Source organism: Triticum urartu, chromosome 7A (assembly GCF_056163025.1).
Source record: "Triticum urartu cultivar PI428250 chromosome 7A, HENAU_Tu73, whole genome shotgun sequence".
Taxonomy (NCBI): Eukaryota; Viridiplantae; Streptophyta; class Magnoliopsida; order Poales; family Poaceae; genus Triticum; species Triticum urartu.
Genome location: NC_141879.1, coordinates 231,535,878 through 231,557,833, shown reverse-complemented (window position 1 = coordinate 231,557,833; position 21,956 = coordinate 231,535,878). Strand labels below are relative to the sequence as shown.

Genomic DNA, 21,956 nt, shown 5'->3' with positions numbered 1-21,956 from the left:
GACGAGGAGGCGTAGTCGAGGGCGGCGGTGCTCCTGGACAGCAGCAAGGGACGGGGCGGTGGCTATGGTCGTGGTGGCTCACAGCGACGTGCTGCGGTGGCATTCGGGCGCGGGAGAGAAGACGAGTAGAGGAGAGGAGAGAGCTCGGGAGAGAGTGAAGAGAGGCCAGGGGGCTCGGTGGAGCTCTCTGGGGTGGATAGCGCCGAGGGGAAGGGGGGCAGGCAGGCAGGAGCGTGGTGTGCATGCGCGCGCTCGTCGTGGCCTCCTTCGCCTCCTCCTGGCAAGGTGGAGGATGACTGGCTTGGCCAGTTGGGCCGGGCCAGGCCGCACAGTGCTGGGCCAGCACAGGAGATGGCCACAGGTAAGGTCCAGGTAGGTTTTTCCATTTTTGTTTTTCTTTTCTATTTTTCTGACATTTGTTTGGTTTAATAAAAATACTAAACCGTTTTATTTTCTTATGCCAATTTTTGCAGGGGCTAGTGGTATTATTCCAGAGATCCTCAACTACTAGCATAAATTTTGGACATATATTATATATATATCATATATATATATCCAAGCAATTAATTATTGCATTAATTCCAAATGGCCAAAATAAATATTTATGAGTTCCTAAAAATATTGGTTTGATTTTTACCTCTGACCAATATTTGCAGAGAGCAACATGAACATTTTCTTGGACCTTTTTGGAGCAATTTTTATCTGGGTTATTTCCAGAAATGATTTCTGAGGGTTTCACAATCCCCAATTCAAATTTAAATGGAATTTGAACATGATGCTCAACTGACTAGCTGGTCTAGGTCATACCAGAACTAGGGATGTGACATCGTGCAGGCTGTGTTGTACATGGATGTAGTTCTGGTGAGAAATCTAAAAAAGGTTTCTTGTCATCTCGCAAAATTAGGTGTCATGTGCTTCAGATCACTGCAAGGGTTAAACAGCGACAACTATGTTGGGTCAGTCATTGGGGGCACATGCACGAAGACTACTCGGCTGCCATCTAGGTCAAGCCGGCTATGTTAATTAGGACATCTATCGACGAACCCCTTTTCTACGAGTTTATCTTTAATTTGAGCTTTGATCCTCATCTAGTTTGTCCGTCGGGATTCATCTTGTCTCCTTTGGGCAGTGAGGTTATGATTTCTTGTCATGTGGAATTTTTTCGTGCTATATGTTATAATCCGGTGCTTCAGATCAAAATGACAACAACTGCGCGACTGGGGCACGTGCATGAAGACTTCTCGATAGTCATTGCCAAGGTCAAGCCGGCTACGGCCGGTAGACAAAAGAAAACTAGTACTCCACTATATAGGCAGGAGCCTCTGTGCTTGCTTACTAGTGTTGCTCTCTTCACACTGTCTCGTCCTCTCCAGATCTAAACACGACAGCGGTGGCCACACACTCTCTCTCCGGATCCTCTCCGCCGGGGAAGGTGAGAAGGTGCAATGTTCACGCGGTCGTCCTCGGCGACGGCTCTTACCCACTGTCGGTGTCAAAACCGGTGGATCTTGGGTAGGGGGTCCCGAACTATGCGTCTAGGATCGATGGTAACAGGAGATGGGGAACATGATGTTTACCCAGGTTCGGGCCCTCTCTATGGAGGTAATACCCTACTTCCTGCTTGATTGATCTTGATGAATATGAGTAGTAGAAGAGTTGATCTACCACGAGATTGTAATGGCTAAACCATAGAAGCCTAGCCTGTATGACTATGGTAATGAGTATATCCTTTCCGGACTAACCCCTCCGGTTTATATAGACACCGGGGGGGGGGAATCTAGGGTTACATAGAGTCGGTCGGTTACATAAGAAGGAATCTTCATAGTCGGTCGCCAAGCTTGCCTTCCACGCCAAGGAGAGTCTAATCCGGACACAGGTACACTCTTTGGCCTTCATGTCTTCACGGCCCATCAGCCCGACCCATGGATAACAGGCCGGACGCCCGAGGACCCCTTAGTCCAGGACTCCCTCAGTATCCCTCGAACCAGTCTTTAATAGCAAGGTGTTCGGCACACAAATTATCTTCGGCATTGCAAGGCGGATTCCTACAAGTGATGTATTCGGCCATCGGTTCAATGTCACTCTCCTCGACCTCTGCGCGTTAAATAACTTCGCCTTCCACATGTCAAGCAAAGGCGGAAGGTTAGGGTACTTTTGCAGATAACACCCCATCCATGCAAGGAAGAGCGCCTATTAAAGAGATTGGATCCTAGATCCATTCGGCTCCATGCAGAGGAAACTCCCTGGAAACTGCTTAGGAGAAACCATTCCAACATGGCTAGCGCCCCCAGCTCCTCCATCCGTTCCGGCCCAGAGAAAGGCGAATGGGAGAGGTGTTCAGTGTCCCATAGTCAATTGACGAAGTTGCAGACGCAGGGATTTCTTCGCCCCGCAGATCTGTTTCCTGTTCGAGCGGGGCTAGATTCCTTCAACGGTGAGATTCAGGAAGAGGACTTCCCAACCCATCCGGGGGAGAGCGAATATGTTTCGTCCCCTACCTGCTAAGGGGCGTTGGATTTCCCATTCACCCGTTCCTCCGAGGGCTTCTGGAATACTATGGCCTCCAGTTGCACAACTTCACCCCTGCCTCCATTCTACACATCGCGGGATACGTCGCTTTATGCAAATTATTCCTGGGTATCAAGGCTCATTTCGAGCTATGGAGGAAGTTGTCATGTCTTGTCCCGCGTAATCATGAGGGGTCAATATTAGAAGTGGGCGGAGCCAAAGTATGGCATATCGCTGATACCGGATATCTGTCCGGCACACCAAGGAAGGCACTCGAAGAATGGCCTTCCGGATGGTTCTATATCGAGCACGTCGCGCTTCCTGACCCAGTTCGAAAGGGTCTTCCTGAATTTGCGAGCGTTCCGCTGAAGAAATGCCACAGTTGGCGTCCCTGAAGTCTTGAAGAGGATGACAGCGCAGAAGTTCACCAGCTTATGAGCAAGATAAAGATGCTCGCTCAGTCCGGACTCACAATAATCAAGGTAATGGCGATCTCCATAGTGCGACGGGTTCAGCCGCTACAATATAGAGGGCTGCCCATATGGCACTACAATGGAGAGGATGACGCCTCCCGCTATGGCCGGAAGGGTCCGGATACCCCCGCCGTTCTGGCCAAAATATTGGCCGAGCTGTTTAAAGGGGAGGAAGAGGAGTTTCTTCGCATTAAGCGCAGAGATGGGTATCCTATGTATGATCCTCCTAGTTGGGTAAGCCTCAACCCCTCTATTCCACTCATTCCACTTCCGAATTACTTTTGATAAATTTCAAGTTTGTTTGTTATGACAGCACTGGCGGAAGGTCACCGAAGGACTTCATAGTCCTGCCCCACAGCCGGAGATCCACAACCGGGAGTTAGAGCCTGGGTTCGAAGAGGATCCGGATATATTCGTGGTGCTTGCGGAGGGAGTGTTTTACTAGACAAGCTATGACGGCACAGAAGTGGCCATCACCACCGACTACCCTGGCCTTCTTCCTGCTTCACATGTAAACAATTAAGAAACACCCTCTCTAAAAGAGTGCTCTTATTTTGCCTCACCCACCGCACTATATCATGCTTCATACGGGAGACGTTCGGCGATTTCAAAGAGATCGGCTCCCGCACCGGGCAAGCCTTCGAAGAGGAAGGCGGGTGAAGACTGATGTCTACTACACAACCTTCTTCTTGTAGACGTTGTTGGGCCTCCAAGTGCAGAGGTTTGTAGGACAGTAGCAAATTTCCCTCAAGTGGATGACCTAAGGTTTATCAATCCGTAGGAGGCATAGGATGAAGATGGTCTCTCTCAAGCAACCCTGTAACCAAATAACATAGAGTCTCTTGTGTCCCCAACACACCCAATACAATGGTAAATTGTATAGGTGCACTAGTTCGGCGAAGAGATGGTGATACAAGTGCAATATGGATGGTAGATAAAGGTATTTGTAATCTGAAAATATAAAAACAACAAGGTAACTAATGATAAAAGTGAGCGTAAACAGTATTGCAATGATAGGAAATAAGGCCTAGGGTTCATACTTTCGCTAGTGCAAGTTTCCTCAACAATACTAACATAATTGGATCACATAACTATCCCTCAACATGCAACAAAGAGTCACTCCAAAGTCACTAATAGCGGAGAACGAACAAAGAGATTATGGTAGCGTACGAAACCACCTCAAAGTTATTCTTTCCAATCAATCCGGTGGGCTATTCCTATAAGTGTCACAAACAGCCCTAGAGTTTGTACTAGAATAACACCTTAAGACACAAATCAACGAAAACCCTAATGTCACCTAGATACTCCAATGTCATCTCAAGTATCCATGGGTATGATTATACGATATGCATCACACAATCTCAGATTCATCTATTCAACCAACACAAAGGACCTCAAAGAGTGCCCCAAACTTCTACCGGAGAATCACGACGAAAACGTGTGCCAACCCCTATGCATAGGTTCATGGGCGGAACCCGCAAGTTGACCACCAAATCATACATCAAGTGAATCAGGTGGTATCCCATTGTCACCACAGATAGGCACGGCAAGACATACATCAAGTGTTCTCAAATCTTTAAAGACTCAATCCGATAAGATTACCTCAAAGGGGAAACTCAACTCATTACAAGAGAGAAGAGGGGGATGAGAAACATATGATCCAACTATAATAGCAAAGCTCGCGATACATCAAGATCGTGCCAAATCAAGAACACGAGAGAGAGAGATCAAACACATAGCTACTGGTACATACCCTCAGCCCCGACGGAGAACTACTCCCTCCTCGTCATGGAGAGCACCGGGATGATGAAGATGGCCATCGGAGAGGGATTGCCCCCTCCGGCAGGGCGCTGGAATGGGTCTAGATTGGTTTTCGGTGGCTACGGAGGCTTCTGGCGGCGGAACTCCCGATCTAATCTCTGTTCTGGAAGTTTTAGGGTACGACGATATATATGGGTGCAGGAAGTACGTCAGAGGAGCTACGGGGCCCCACGAGGCAGGGGAGCACGCCCTAGGGGGGCGCCCCCACCCTCGTGAGCACCTCCCGTATCTCCTAACATGGAGTCCAAGTCTATCCGGTGGCTTTCGTTCCAAAAATAACTTCTCCAGTTGATTTCGTTCTGTTTCGACTCCGTTTGATATTCCTTTTCTTCAAAACGCTGAAATAGGCATAAAACAGCAAATCTGGGCTGGGTCGGTCAATAGGTTAGTCCCAAAAATAATATACAAGTGGAAAATAAAGCCCAATATTGCCTAAAACAGTAGATAATATAGCATGGAGCAATCAAAAATTATAGATACGTTGGAGACGTATCAAGCATCCCCAAGCTTAATTCCTGCTCATCCTCGAGTAGGTAAATGATAAAAAAATAATTTCTGATGTGGAATGCTAGTTGGCATAATTTCAATGTAATTCTTCTTACTTGTGATATGAATATTCAGATCCGAAAGATACAAGACAAAAGTTCATATTAACATAAAAGTAATAATACTTCAAGCATACTAACTAAGCAATTATGTCTTCTCAAAATAACATGGCCAAAGAAAGCTATCCCTACAAAATCATATAGTCTGGCTATGCTCCATCTTCACCACACAAAATATTTAAATCATGCACAACCCCGATGACAAGCCAAGCAATTGTTTCATACTTTTGATGTTCTCAAACTTTTTCAATCTTCACGCAATATATGAGCGTGAGCCATGGACATAGCACTATGGGTGGAATAGAATGGTGGTTGTGGAGAAGACAAAAAGGGAGAAGATAGTCTCACATCAACTAGGCGTATCAACGGGCTATGGAGATTCCCATCAATAGATATCAATGTGAGTGAGTAGGAATTGCCATGCAACGGATGCGCTAGAGCTATAAGTGTATGAAAGCTCAAAAAGAAACTGAGTGGGTGTGCATCCAACTTGCTTGCTCATGAAGACCTAGGGCATTTTGAGGAAGCCCATCATTGGAATACACAAGCCAAGTTCTATAATGAAAGATTCCCACTAGTATATGAAAGTGACAACATAGGAGACTCTCTATCATGAAGATCATGGTGCTACTTTGAAGCACAAGTGTGGTAAAAGGATAGTAGCATTGTCCCTTGTCTCTTTTTGTCTCATTTATTTTATTTATTTATTTGGGCCTTCTCTTTTTTATGACCTCTTTTCTCTTTTTTATTTGGGCTTCTTTGTCCTCTTTTATTTTCTTTATTTTCGTCCGGAGTCTCATCCCGACTTGTGGGGGAATCATGGTCTCCATCATCCTTTCCTCACTGGGACAATGCTCTAATAATGATGATCATCACACTTTTATTTTCTTACAACTCAAGAATTACAACTCGATACTTAGGACAAGATATGTTTCTATATGAATGCCTCCGGCGGTGTACCGGGATATGCAATATGACAATGATGAATGTGTCATGATAAACGGAACGGTGGAAAGTTTCATGGCAATATATCTCGGAAATGGCTATGGAAATGCCATGATAGGTAGGTATGGTGGCTGTTTTGAGGAAGGTATATGGTGGGTGTATGATACCGGCGAAAGGTGTGTGGTATTAGAGAGGCTAGCAAAGGTGGAAGGGTGAGAGTGCGTATAATCCATGGACTCAACATTAGTCATAAAGAACTCATATACTTATTGCAAAAATCTAGAATTTATCAAAGCAAAGTATTACGCGCATGCTCCTAGGGGGATAGATTGGTAGGAAAAGACCATCGCTCGTCCCCAACCGCCACTCATAAGGAAGACAATCAATAAATAAATCATGCTCCGACTTCATCACATAACGGTTCACCATACGTGCATGCTACGGGAATCACAAACTTCAACACAAGTATTTCTCAAATTCATAACCACTCAACTAGCATGACTCTAATATCACCATCTCCATATCTAAAAACAATTATCAAGTATCAAACTTCTCATAGTATTCAACACACTCATAAGAGAATTTTATTATTCTTGAATACCTAGCATATTAGGATTTTAAGCAAATTACCATGCAATTTAAGACTCTCAAAATAATCTAAGTGTAGCATGAGAGTTCTTCTATTTCTATAAAATAAAACCACCACCATGCTCTAAAAGGGTATAAGTGAAGCACTAGAGCAAATGACAAACTACTCCGAAAGATATAAGTGAATATCAATGAGTAGTCGAATAATTATGCAAATATGTGAAGACTCTCTAACATTTAATAATTTCAGATCTTGGTAATTTATTTAAAAATCAAGCAAAGAAAAATAATATGACATCTAAGAATAGCAAACATCATGTGAAGAAGCAAAAACTTAGGATCAACCGATACTAACCGATAGTTGTTGAAGAAGAAAGGTGGGATGCCAACCGGGGCATCCCCAAGCTTAGACGCTTGAGACTTCTTGAAATATTATCTTGGGGTGCCTTGGGCATCCCCAAGCTTGAGATTTTGTGTCTCCTTAATTCCTCTCATATCACAGTCTCCCTAAATCTCAAAAGCTTCATCCACACAAAACTCAACAAGGACTCGTGAGATAAGTTAGTATAAACCATTGCAAAAACCTTATCATACTCTACTGTAGCAAATCACTAAAATTATTATTCAACATAGCATACTAAATTCCTCTGCATATTTAATAGTCCTATCCTCAAATAGAATCATTAAAGAAGCAAACATATGCAAACAATGCAAGCATAACAGCAATCTGCCTAAACAGGATAGTCTGTAAAGAATGCCGCAACATCCATACTTCCCTAGCTCCATAATTATGAAATAAAATTCCCACTGTAGTAAATTTATCAGAGCTTAATATGCAAAAGGTTTATCATTTTATCACATTCTGACTTTTCTAGGGAATTATTGCAACAGCAGTAAACTTTCTGTTTTCAAACAGCAACATGTGGACTTCTAAAATAGGCATAGTAAAGGCTATCAATGCCACTTTTATTGAAATAAAAGATGCAAAAAATTGTTCTAAATAACAGCAAGCAAATCTAACAAAATAAATTGACGCTCCAAGCAAAACACATATCATGTGGCGAATAAAAATATAGCTCCAAGTAAAGTTACTGATGAACGAAGACGAAAGAGGGGATGCCTTCCGGGGCATCCCTAAGCTTAGACTCTTGGCTATCCTTGAATATTACCTTGGGGTGCCTCGGGCATCCCCAAGCTTAGGCTCTTGCCACTCCTTATTCCATAGTCCATCGAATCCTTACCCAAAACTTGAAAACTTCACAACACAAAACTTAACAGAAAACTCATAAGCTCCGTTAGTATAAGAAAATAAATCACCACTTAGGTACTGTAATGAACTCATTCTTTATTTATATTGGTGTTAAACCTACTGTATTCCAACTTATCTATGGTTTATAAACTATTTTACTAGCCATAGATTCATCAAAATAAGTAAACAACACATGAAAAACAGAATCTGTCAAAAACAGAACAGTCTGTTGTAATCAGGATCAAACACATACTTCTGAAACTGATAAAATTCTCAAATAAATTGCTGGACCTGAGTAATTTATCTATTAATCATTTGAAAAAATAATTAACTAAATAGCACTCTCCAAATAAAAATGGCAGCAATTCTCGTGAGTGCTAAAGTTTCTTTTTTTGACAGCATGATCAACAAGACTTTCCCCAAGTCTTCCCAAAGGTTCTACTTGGCACAAACACTAATTAAAAGCATAAAACCACATCTAAACAGAGGCTAGATGAATTATTTATTACTAAACAGGAACAAAAAGCAAGTAACAAAAATTAAATTGGGTTGCCTCCCAACAAGCGCTATCGTTTAACGCCCCTAGCTAGGCATGATGATGTCAATGATGCTCAGATAAAAGATAAGAATTGAAGCATAAAGAGAGCATCATGAAGAATATGACTAGCACATTTAAGTCTAATCCACTTCCTATGCATAGGGATTTTGTGATCAAACAACTTGTGGGAACAAGAATCAACTTGCATAGGAAGGGAAAATAAGCATAACTTCAAAATTTTAAGCACATAGAGAGGAAACTTGATATTATTGCAACTCCTACAAGCATATATTCCTCCCTCATAATAATTTTCAGTAGCATCATGAATGAATTCAACAATATAAACAGCACCTAAAGCATTCTTTTCATGACCTATAAGCATAGAAATTTTATTACTCTCCACATAAGCAAAATTCTTCTCATGAATAATAGTGGGAGCAAACTCAACAAAGTAACTATCATGGGATTGAAAATTGAAATCAAGATGAGAAGTTTCATTGTTATTATTATTCTTTAAGGCATCCGTGTCATCACAATAATCATCATAGATAGGAGGCATGCTTTCATCATAATAAATTTGCTCATCAAAACTTGGGGGACAAAAAATATCATCTTCATCAAACATAGCTTCCCCAAGCTTGTGGCTTTGCATATCATTAGCATCATAGATATTCAAGGAATTCATACTAACAACATTGCAATCACGCTCATCATTCAAATATTTAGTGCCAAACATTTTATAGATTTCTTCTTCTAGCACTTGAGCACAATTATCCTTTTCATCATACTCACGAAAGATATTAAAAAGGTAAAGCGTATGAGACAAACTCAATTCCATTTTTTATAGTTTTCTTTTATAAACTAAACTAGTGATAAAACAACAAACTAAAAGACTCGATTGCAAGATCTAAAGATATACTTTCAAGCGCTAACCTCCCCAGCAACGGCGCCAGAAAAGAGCTTGATGTCTACTACACAACCTTCTTCTTGAAGACGTTGTTGGGCCTCCAAGTGCAGAGGTTTGTAGGATAGTAGCAAATTTCCCTCAAGTGGATGACCTAAGGTTTATCAATCTGTAGTTGGCGTAGGATGAAGATGGTCTCTCTCAAGCAACCCTGCAACCAAATGACAAAGAGTCGCTTGTGTCCCCAACACACCCAATACAATGGTAAATTGTATAGGTGCACTAGTTCGGCGAAGAGATGGTGATACAAGTGCAATATGGATGGTAGATAAAGGTATTTGTAATCAGAAAATATAAAAACAGCAAGGTAACTAATGATAAAAGTGAGCGTAAATGGTATTGCAATGATAGGAAATAAGGCCTAGGGTTCATACTTTCGCTAGTGCAAGTTCCCTCAACAATACTAACATAATTGGATCACATAACTATCCCTCAAAATGCAACAAAGAGTCACTCCAAAGTCACTAATAGCGGAGAACAAACGATGAGATTATGGTAGGGTACGAAACCACCTCAAAGTTATTCTTTCCAATCAATCTGGTGGGCTATTCCTATAAGTGTCATAAACAGCCCTAGAGTTCGTACTAGAATAACACCTTAAGACACAAATCAACCAAAACCCTAATGTCACCTAGATACTCCAATGTCAACTCAAGTATCCGTGGGTATGATTATACGATACGCATCACACAATCTCAGCTTCATCTATTCAACCAACACAAAGGACCTCAAAGAGTGCCCCAAAGTTCTACCGGAGAATGACAAGAAAAACGTGTGCCAACCCCTATGCATAGGTTCATGGGCGGAACCCGCAAGTTGTTCACCAAAACATACATCAAGTGAATCACGTGGTATCCCATTGTCACCACAAATACGCACGGCAAGACATACATCAAGTGTTCTCAAATCTTTAAAGACTCAATCCGATAATATTACTTCAAAGGGGAAACTCAATTCATTACAAGAGAGAAGAGGGGGAGGTGAAACATAGGATCCAACTATAATAGCAAAGCTCGTGATACATCAAGATCGTGCCAAATCAAGAACACGAGAGAGAGAGAGATCAAACACATAGCTACTGGTACATACCCTCAGCCCCGAGGGAGAACTACTCCCTCCTCGTCATGGAGAGCACCGGGATGATGAAGATGGCCACCGAAGAGGGATTGCCCCCTCCGGCAGGGCGCCGGAACGGGTCTAGATTGGTTTTCAGTGCCTATGGAGGATTCTAGCGGCGGAACTCCCTATCTAATCTCTGTTCTGGAAGTTTTAGGGTACGACGATATATATGGGTGCAGGAAGTACGTCGGAGGAGCTAGGGGGGCCCCACAAGGCAGGGGGCGCGCCCTAGGCGGGGGGCCCACCCTCGTGAGCACCTCCCATATCTCCTGATGTGGAGTCCAAGTCTATCCGGTGGCTTTCGTTCCAAAAATAACTTCTCCAGTTGATTTCGTTCCGTTTCGACTCCGTTTGATATTCCTTTTCTTTGAAACACTGAAATAGGCATAAAACAGCAAATCTGGGATGGGCCTCCGGTTAATAGGTTAGTCCCAAAAATAATATAAAAGTGGAAAATAAAGCCCAATATTGCCTAAAACAGTAGATAATATAGCATGGAGAAATCAAAAATTATAGATACGTTGGAGACGTATCAAAGACATAGCCAGGCCTTCATCGCGGAGGTACATATAAACATGCTTTTCGGCGGCCACATCCGACTGTGACTCGTGTGTTTGTTTGGTTGCAGGAAGAGGGTTCGCCGAACTATGTCCGGGGACCCGGTCGGTGGTGTTCCCAATAACTGGGATTTAGATCCAATTGGGGAGACTGGGGCCGGTGCAGGAACATCACCGGACTGCCCTTCGGCCGAGGGTTCGGAAAATATGTCTATCACCAACTTGGTGGTAGAGAGTGCCATGAACCATTGGCGCTACGGGGCTGTCTTGCGAGACCCCAAGTTCTCGGAGGAGGCTTTTAATGCCTTTAGCTTGGGCGATGCATACATCCAAGCTACTCGAGATGGGCTTAGAAGAGCCACGAAGCAATATCTGACACATGTGCAGGTAAGTTTTCTTTGTCAGAAAAGGATAACCATATGCCCATAGCCCCCGAGACTGAAAGCAGTTGGCACAACTGATTTAAGGATCGTTGTATGACCAGGTCCTTACAGAGAAGAATTGCTTGCTAGCCCAGGATCTGGAGCAGTGCGGGGCGCAGCTAAATGCTGCTACTGCCGAACTTGAAAACATTAAGAAGTCTTCTTCTGGTAATGTTCCCCTCCACCGAGGAACAATAATTGTATACCAATTGTGCTAATTCTGCTGCTGATCGCATAATAGGGTCGTCTGATCAACTTGAAGAGAAGTTGAAGATCACCAAGAGGGAGAAAAAGAGGCGAAAAGGCAACACGCCGCAGGCGAGCGTGTGCTGACCCGCGTCAGAGACGAGAAAAACAAGCTACAGGATTCCAACACTACATTGGGTGAAGAATTGAAAGATGTTCGAGCCTAGCTAGCCGATTCCGTGAAGGAGAACAAGAAGCTGCGGGGAGGCATATTCAGTATGTGTCCGAACTATTTTTAAAGTAGTTCAGAGATAAATGGGACTGATATAGTCATGTTTGCAGGTATACTAACAGGCTGTCCTGAAGAGGAGGTGTCCGGATCATCGAGTGATCTGATGCAAAGACTGTCGCAAGTGCACGAGCATGCCCGGCTGGCTATGCAGACCGTTGCCAAGGCCTTATGGCCATCCGCCTCCCCTCCAGGAAGTATGGAGGAGCTTCTAGAGCTGTTCAATGGAGCGCGGCGGCGTATCCGACTGTGGAAGATATCGACCTGCCGAGAGGGTGCGCGAGAGGCCTTGGCCATGGTGAAAACGCGATATACCAACCTGTATCCAAATCACATAGCCCGGGTTGGAACGTTAGGGTCAAATGGGGAAGAAATTCCTGTTAGTTTAGTATATGACCAAGTAGAGGTGGCCGCCAAATATTCCCAACAGGATTGTAAGTTAGACTGCCTATTGGAAGGTGTAGATGAGGAAGTGTTCGAGTCCAAATGACTGTGTACTTTCCTCATTATGTGGAACTCTAGCTGCATTGTATATCATTTGTCATGGCAGACCTTTTCGCTTCAATCTCCGGACCCGAAGGTGCGGAGTGTTTCTGAATACCGTCGCGGCCGAATAGGCCGGGGTATGCCTAGAAAACTAGGCGTAGGGGTCATAGTTGCTTGAACAGACAAGTTGTATCCGGCTAGCTATGTTATATTACATTGATATCGTAAGAAACATCTTCTAGAGAGAATAGTTACGTTAAGGGTTCCTTTCCCTGGTTGTGCATGCATTTAATGTACATGTTCGAATTGTGATGCGAGCACCACCGTTTGTATAATGTCCGGGGGTGCACAATGGAGTGAGTTTAGAAAACATATTTAATTCACCGACCTAATATTCCCTTAAGAACGCTAGCTTTCGGCTTCACCCAGTCTGAGGTACACATCCGGATGACCCGGCAGTAACAATCGCAGAGGTGCTCCCTTTATGCCCTAGCCGAACTAACGGGAACGTAGGGCATAAGCACAAGAGCCAGGCAACCCAGCTTGGCCAAAACTTAAGTCATATCGATGCATATAGTGGCAAAGAAAAGGTACATATGGAAAAACTCATATGTGAGGAGCTTAATGCTCAAGGAATGACAAGAACCTCTGTCCGAGAAGCCCCCAGGTACAAGTGACATACATATTTAGAGATGTATCTGTCAATGGTGTGCGGTCTAGCCGTACCAAAGCGTTAAAGCGAGAAAGAAGAAAGTAATCGGAAAAGAGAGAAAAAATAATGGAAACTACAGGGGAGGAGGAGACGAACAAGGGGTTTGGCGCTAGGCATAGAATCTTCGGAGTCTGGCCGCGTTCTAGGGGTTCGGCTTGAGTCGATTGTCTGATGCATCGTGAAGACGGTATGCTCCTCCGGTGACAAATTCATCAATTATCAAGGGACCCTCCCATTTGGGCTTGAGTTTGTCCTTTTTCTTCTCCAGCAGGCGCATAACGAGTTCGCCAACGTTGTAAGTCTTGGCCCGTACTTCTCTGCTTTGATATCTTCGAGCCTGCTGTAGGTAAAATGCTGAACGGGCTTTTGCGACATCGCGTTACTCCTCCAGGGCATCTAGACCGTCCTGCCGATCAAGCTCGGCTTCTCTCTCTTTGTACATACGCACTCGAGGTGAGTCATGGATAATATCGCAGGGCAATACGGCCTCTGCGCCATACACCATGAAGAAAGGTGTGTACCCGATAGTATAGTTTGGCGTGGTCCGCAACCCCCATAGTACGGAGTCGAGCTCCTCAACCCAGTGCTTGTCTTATTCTTTCAAAGACCGCACTAGTCTGGGCTTAATGCCGCTCATAATAAGACCGTTGGCTCGTTCGACTTGACCGTTGGTTTGTGGGTGGTAGATGGAGGCGTAATCGAGTTTAATACCCAGATTAGTACACCAGATTTTTACCTCACTGGCTGTGAAATTAGAGCCATTGTCGGTGATGATGCTGTGCGGGACACAATAACGGTGCACGACACCGGATATGAAATCTATCACCGGGCTGGACTCAGCCATTTTGACCGGTTTAGCCTCTATCCACTTAGTGAATTTGTCCACCATAACCAGCAGATATTTTCTCTTATGGCTTCCCCTTTAAGGGGTCCAACCGTATCCAGTCCCTAGACCGCGAAAGGCCAAGTGATGGGGATAGTCTGTAAGGCAGTTGGGGGCATGTGGCTTTGGTTGGCGAAGAGTTGGCATCCGACGCAGCGTTGGACGAGGTCTTGTGCGTCTGCTCGGGTTGTCGGCCAATAAAAGCCAACACGGAAGGCCTTGCTAACAAGAGCCCGAGCGGCGTCGTGGTGTCCACTGAGACCGGCATGAATTTCCGCTAGAAGCTGCCGCCCCTCTTCTTCGGAGATACATATTTGAAGTACTCTGGTGGTACTTTTCTTGTAGAGATCTCCGTCGTCAACCTTGTAAGACTTCGAGCGCCGGACAATGCGGCGAGCCTCATTCTGGTCTTTGGGGAGCTCCTTCCTATTAATGTAGGCCAAGAAAGGTTCGGTCCATGGAGCAATTACTGCCATAATGAGATGGGCTGACGGTGTTACTTCGGTGGCTAAGCTGTATTCGGATCTGGACTATTGTTGCCGCCCTCCCCTTGCCATGCCACAGATGGCTTGAAATGCCTTTCCAGGAAGATGTTGGGTGGGACTAGGTCGCGCTTAGCGCCGATGCGAGCAAGGACGTCCGCCGCTTGGTTACTTTCTCGGGCGACGTGATGAAATTCAAGCCCCTCGAATTGAGCCGACATTTTTAATACGACATTACGATAAGCTGCCATCTTTCAATCTTTGGCGTCATTGTCGCCATTTATTTGAGATATGGCAAGGTTCGAGTCCCAGTGCACCTCCAGGCGTTGTATGCCCATGGATACAGCCATCTGAAGACCATGCAGTAGGGCCTCGTATTCGGCCGCATTGTTAGAGTCTCTATATAATATCTGGAGTACATACTGGACGACGTCTCTAGTGGGGGATGTTAACACGACTCCCTCTCCCAGCCCTGCCAACATTTTGGAGCTGTCAAAATACATAACCCAATTGGAATATGCGTCGTACTCTTTAGGGAATTCGGCCTCTATCCATTCGGCGATGAAGTCGTCCACTTGGGATTTGATGGCTCGTCGTGGCTTGTATGTTATGTCGAATGGAAGTAGCTCTATGGCCCTTTTGGCGATCCATCCCGTGGCATCGCGGTTGTTTATTATGTCATTGAGTGGGACCTTAGAAGCTACTGTGATTGAACACTCCTGGAAGTAGTGTCGTAGCTTGCGGGATGCCATGAAGACCGCATATGCTATCTTTTGGTAGTGCACTACTAGATATTTCATTATAACCGAGGGTCCAATCACCGTCGGATATTTTTTTATCACCGTCAACTATTACTAAAACCGACGGTACAGTGTCGGCCATCTCCTGTCTGCCTTGCTTCGTCGGCCATTAGAGTAATGGCCGACGGTACGGTCGGGTAATTTTGTCACCTACGGTAGTAAGCCGACGGTGAGCCGTCGAGCATGTTACTGTGACCTGCTGGCTCACCTTAGCCCGACGACATTTATATCTGACGGTTCCTGGTCGGGCATTTATTGTCCAACGGTTATTGATTCTCCTTGGTTTTCATAATAGTCGACGGTACATTCGACCCATAGGACTTAGTTATACCCATGCGGAGAACCAAACCGTCGGCTAGTTAGATGGCCGACGGTGCATACAACCCTTCAGGAGACCTGTTAGTTGAGGGGTGAGCAAACACCGTCAATTTATGAATTCACCAACGGTCTAAAGTCCCCAATGGCATACTGTGTAACCGAGACATTTGTGCCACCTTAGGGCATTACTCACCCCTCATATATTGCTTTCACCGAGGGGTGTTTACACGTACAATAGCAATATTTCAGAATATTGGCATTTCAAATACATCTCATACACACAAGCACAAGGTATTGAGTTGCATCCGAATGGCCTTAACCATAAGTATCAAATGTCTGAATTCAGAACAAAATAATAACTGAGATAGGTCATATTTTGCGAAGATAAATTGTCCACTATGACAAATTGGTCCATAAGATAAAGTATTTCAAACATCTAACATAACTTGATTTTGGCATGACTTGAAGATCACTAGATTTTTATGGCCAATCATCATTATCATTGCCATACTCATTATATTCCTCATCTTCATAGTCATTATATCCCTCACCACCATAGTATGGCTCATCACCATATAGACTATCCTTGCCATAGTCATCATCTCCCTCGCTGCCATAGTAGTCATCCTCATCATCATCTCCATGACTGGTACTGCCTCCAGTCCTGCTTCCCATTCCCTAAGTAATGATAAAACTAGTTGTCAGTATAATTTAGCTAAAATTCAAGTGACCTACAGGGACCAAATATATTTTTTCTAATTGACAGGTAAGCTGCTAGCTGCTATTTAATAGTATGACTATCTAACAATATGATTGCCGGTTTTCCTTTTGATCCTTCACATGAGATTTTCACAGGAAACATGAATCAGCAGGAGGGCACTGTCCAAGTACAGTGGATATCTATCGGCAACCCAACTATCAACAGTGTTTACATTTTGCAGTCTCATGACACAGCCGAACAAGTAAACTAACAGAACACTATTGGCTAGTTCGAGCATATAACTAATTAAGAATGACATATTCAAAAAGAGGTTAATATAAATTTCCATTCAAATAATTTAATGGCAAAAGCTCACATAAAATTTACACCAACAATGTTGTAGATTATACTGCACATAAATATTTATTACATGATTTTTGTTCTTATACTTCACATATAGTATCTAGCATAGAGCTAATTGGAATTCTGAAACTAGCAATTTGGAATGATCATGAGCGTGTATGGTTGATCTTTAAGAGATATAGCAAGCGTCAGTTTAGCTCAAGTTTGTAAAGTACATTTGTGCATGTGATCTTGTTTCAAACAACAATCAAAAGCATATACTAGCTGCATGTGTCCCAAGGAAGAGTATTCTAATTGAAATGCGTCTGTATAGAGGGTTCAGCAAACATGGTCCAACCATGCTTAGGTAAAAAGGAAGAATATTCCTAAGAAAAATATTCGGGATGGTTAGCTAAAGTCTTTCCTGTGTACTAATTCTTTCCCTGCGACCTGAATATATTCTACATGAATTACAAATAAATTATTGTTCATACTGTCATATATTTCCCTATTGATGATTTTTGAATTAACATGCTTCAGTTTTGCGAATAAGAAATGGGAGCAAATTAAGATATGCGTGCAAACAAGGCATATGTACAGAGAAACAAGCAAACAAGGCATATGTACAGAGAAACAACCATGGCAATTGTAGGCTATCAAGGGTGGTCTTCACAACATTTTTTTCATATATGTGCAGATAAACTTGTTCTACCAACCATCAAGTATTTATATGCATTAGAAATCATTTCTCTTAGGTGATATAATCCTTTAGAGGAATGTGCCCATATAGTTAACCATGCATTTATTTTCACAAATCTGCAATTAAAACAATAAGGGATCTATTGTCTCTGCTACTACTATCCATGACCCATAATCCTGCAACTAACTTGCACACACAAATTCTTTCTTGATATCGTCTAAATGTGCTAATGTGCAAAGAGAAAACAAAATCGGTGGAACAAGGGGGAGGTCATCCGCAGACTTGCAGGCACGACGACAATGAACTAACCTTTGCAGGTTCGCTTTGATGCACATCACCTCGTCCCCTATGAATTCCGCCTTCCGAATCTGATGTAGACTGTGTATCATACACAGAAGACACATCACTTAATAGTTCCATTGCTGCAAGCCTACCATCTAGATGGGTTAAACTTACCAAGTCAGCCGCAGCTGATTGCATTATACCATCAAAGTCCACTCCCCCTTTCTCAGCCAATGACTATAAACATCAGCATGCCAGCACAACCCTATCCACTCAGACTCCAATTTATAAGAGAAGGAAAGATTACCTGCACAACAATCTCAATGCCTCGAAGACGCTTGTTCTCCCGCTTCAAATGTTTGTTCTCTCTTTCTAGATGGTCCTCCCTAGCAGACTGCACCGGTTGTGAGGCCATCACCCTTTTAGACTTAAACGTCGCCTTCTCTGCTTTGCTAAATAACTCATTAGCAATTCCCAGCCTGCCATGTGGCATTCTACCTGCTGCTTCATAGACGATTTGTCCATCTAAATCTAGGTGCTCCTCTTCCCAATTTTCTCCATGGGCATTTTTCATTGCCTTATCAAAATCCTCCTTTTCAAATAAAAAATTAATGTAAACTAAAGTTTTGTGCAAATAGTTGTCATGATGATTAAAATGAGCTAAGTCACAAGATTTCGCTAAGCCAACGATTGGCAGTTCTTTGACTGCAAATCTTCTCTTCGTCGGTCCCTCGATGCAAATTGTGCGTGTGAAGCCAAGCACCGGAAATTCCAGGGTCTTTCCCTGTTTTGAGTGTTTGCATTTCAAGAGTGTGAAACATCATCCAATGTAAATCAAACTTTCCTATCCTATTAAACATAAGCAAAAAGATGCTTGACGAAGATAGAGTACCAGGAATTGACGTGTGGCGACAGCATTTCTCGCACCGCTGCAATGGAAGACTGTATCCCCATTAGCAAGTCTGTTCCTCTTGTTTCTTAAGGATAACCCTCTAAATTCATCACCACTCCAATGCTCACATAGTAGACGCCAACCAACATCGGTACCAAAGTCAACTTTCTTTGCAGAAATTAATGCTTCCGTAGTTGGCCAACGGTTACCATTCTCATCCACTTCTGTTAGTTGTGTAGGCAATTGTCCCTTCTTCATTAATCTTTTGATGGCTGCCGCCTTTTCTTCATGTAGCATCTGCTTCACTTTCCTAGTAAAGTTCTCCTCCAAAACACCATCTGCCTTCTCTTGCTCCAATGGGTCACACTTGAAACGCCACTGCCAAAAACCATCCCAAAATATTTTTGTTAGTTACTTGTGCATTTGTGAAAGTGAGAATACGCACAAAAAATCAAAGCTTCCAACACTTCATAGATAAACCAAGTAGTTTTTTCATGTTTGTGACCAAAACAAAGAATTGTAACTACCACCCGTCCACCAGTTTTAGAATTCTTATTTCTAAATATAATATGGTCACCTCTATTTCAGAATTCTAAGTACGTGCTACAAATATTCTCTTAGGTTCTACAAATATTCTCTCTATTTCTTAAAATCAGTTCACGGCTAACATAGTATAGAAAGAAAAGAAAGAAAACAAGATCAACTCGTACAACAAGAAAACTTGCCAACCTAAAATTATGAACCGCCAACAAACCAATACTGATGCATCATGCAAAAAGAAAATTGCAATGTAGAAATAATGGACAATCAGCACAATCACGCAAGTCAGGAAGGAAGAAAAGTACTTAAGGGGGTGTGACAGAGACCAGGAGAGAGGGGAATGAGGAGGGAGATGAGAATGATACCGTGGCGCCCCACTGTGATCATCGCGTGCCGATTGATCGGCCATCACAGAGGAAGCAGAGGAACCCCTAACCACCCGTCGGAGTGGAAGCAGAGGGACGCCGGACACCCCTCGAGCTAGATTGGTTTGGATAACGAGGATGTGTTTATTTTCAAAGAGGACCAGGAGACTATGGCGGTTAGTTCAGGACCTGATTTGGTGCGTGGTGCGTCGGCGTGGGAGAATTTTTTGCTGGCCGCGCCAAGAAATCAGCGCCAGATTGTCAAATAATTCGGTAACAGGAGTCCACGGCTGCGAGGTGGGCACCAACCACTACGCGAGAAACATGAAAAAAAATAGATAACCACGAGGCCTCCTCAATGGATTAAATGGACTCAATTATATTATCCCATGAAAGCCACGGTACATATCAGGGTTCGAGTAGCAGTAAAACATGAGCATATCTCATTATCTCTACATCACATAATCGTGTCAATGTTGCAACAAATTGTCTCTGGTGTACGTCTTGATTAACTAATTAACCAAACAACTCAGTCTCCACACTCAATTGTGTCAAAATTTCCTCAATTTCAGTTAAAAAAATCCCAAATTGCCTACTGTACTGTACTGACCTGAAGAGATTGGGCGTGGTTAGCTCGTGGCCCGCCCAGACGGTGTCAAGGAAGTCGCCGTGCTTGCAGGAGGCAGGGTCGGACTGGACGCGGCGGCGAGGTAGTGGAGGTAGCTCCGGGGCCGCCATCCCTCGTTCGTCTTCTCCGCCAGTGCGGGCTCTCCCCACCCAACCCCCGCTTCCCCATCCAGCTCATGGCGACACGGGAACCTGCTGTTGCTGCCTGCAGCTTGACTTTGGGGTCAAATCTGAGACGAGAGTGGAGGACGGTGGCAAGTCAGGTGACACATCTAGGCGGCGACCGGTGTTGAGAGAGAGGTGAATGTGAGCCGCAGGACTGAGGGGATATAAGCGGCGGGGCTGGTCAACGGCGCTTTGAGAATGTCTAGTATAGATAACATCTGAGGAGGTATATATCAGAACTTGTCTGATCTCCACCTGGTATAGCACGCTAGGCTAGCTTGTTTGGTCTTGGGTTCGAACCATGCGGTGCACTTAATTTTTTGCACACGCGTTATTAATTAATTATTAGTACGTATGAAATCATATAGGAGTACAATAACTTTTAACTTTTATTTTTTGGGCCATTTGGTTTTTAAATCCTATTTTTTTCTTAGATTTCTCACAGTTCGTTTTGCACATACACGATCCCTTTTTTTGACATGGCACATATAGGATTCTTGGTATGATCATAATACGTTATTTTTTGCGAAAAATGGCCATAATACCTTGGATGATCCATTGGTGTGTTGTATTTGGTTCCACCGCGCATCGGTTTTTTTTCTTTTGCATGGTAATACGTGTCTCATTCATATCATAAAGATTAAAGTACAAGCCACGTAAGGATCGACATGACAAAACTGAAAAGATAGCAAAACATCTTTGAGCTAGACAGCAACGCTCCGTCACCTGCCCCAGCACGACCACAACAGCCACCGAAAAGAAGAACGACAGATGACCTCCTCACCCAAACTCGACACGGCTCCATCGCTGATATGAAGCTTTGTGGGCCTCCAAGGTGGCTCACCAAAACTGAAGTCATTGTCGTTGAACGAATCAGATCTGAGCAACACCCCCAGACACCCTATCGAACTCAAGGTTTGGCACCCCACCACAACTAAGACGTTGAAGGAGGAAACCACACTTTCCATCCATCAACCACGAACCCATCACATATTCCGTCTTCCAGATGTCGTCGATGTAGTCCACAATCTACATCCGCTCCTGAACTACGTACCTCCCAAGCTCCGCACCGATGTTGGGGCAGACGCCGACCCGAGGACACATGTCCACCACGAGGATGCCGCCGCCACACAATCCTTGCTTGAAAAGGCTGGTTTTCGAAACCACCCCCAACCATAGGGCCGATTGACTTGTCGGGGAAGGATCTGAAGACGATGAGCAACCTAAAAACAAAGCTGCTTTAGCCTAAAACTATCCACACACACAGACACACACATGGATCCGGCACCCTCCCTAGCACCGACGATCGAGGTCGTCGGAGGAGGGGAGCCGCCGAAGGACGGCGACGATCAAAAGAACTCTCCTTCGGAGAGACGCTGGCGAGATCGCCCTTTTTCT

At 43.9% G+C, this 21,956-nt stretch overlaps 1 protein-coding gene across 4 annotated transcripts; it reads right to left on the bottom strand.

Moving 5' to 3' along the window:
• Nucleotides 1-16,175: 16,175 nt before the first annotated feature.
• On the bottom strand, nt 16,176-20,739 carry LOC125520374 (uncharacterized). Of its 4 annotated transcripts, XM_048685283.2 has the most exons (7): nt 20,377-20,739; nt 18,990-19,239; nt 18,862-18,911; nt 18,277-18,753; nt 18,144-18,157; nt 17,997-18,065; nt 16,176-16,623 (listed from the first exon to the last, which is right to left on the bottom strand). In XM_048685283.2, the coding sequence occupies exons 2-7, from the start codon at nt 19,156-19,158 to the stop codon at nt 16,374-16,376; spliced, it is 1,029 nt and encodes a 342-aa protein (XP_048541240.2). In that variant the 5' UTR covers nt 19,159-19,239; nt 20,377-20,739; the 3' UTR covers nt 16,176-16,373. The 4 variants fall into 4 exon arrangements, with proteins under 4 accessions (XP_048541240.2, XP_048541238.2, XP_048541237.2 ...); XM_048685281.2 differs by having other exon boundaries at nt 18,144-18,206; nt 18,862-19,239; XM_048685280.2 differs by having other exon boundaries at nt 18,862-19,239.
• Nucleotides 20,740-21,956: the final 1,217 nt, after the last annotated feature.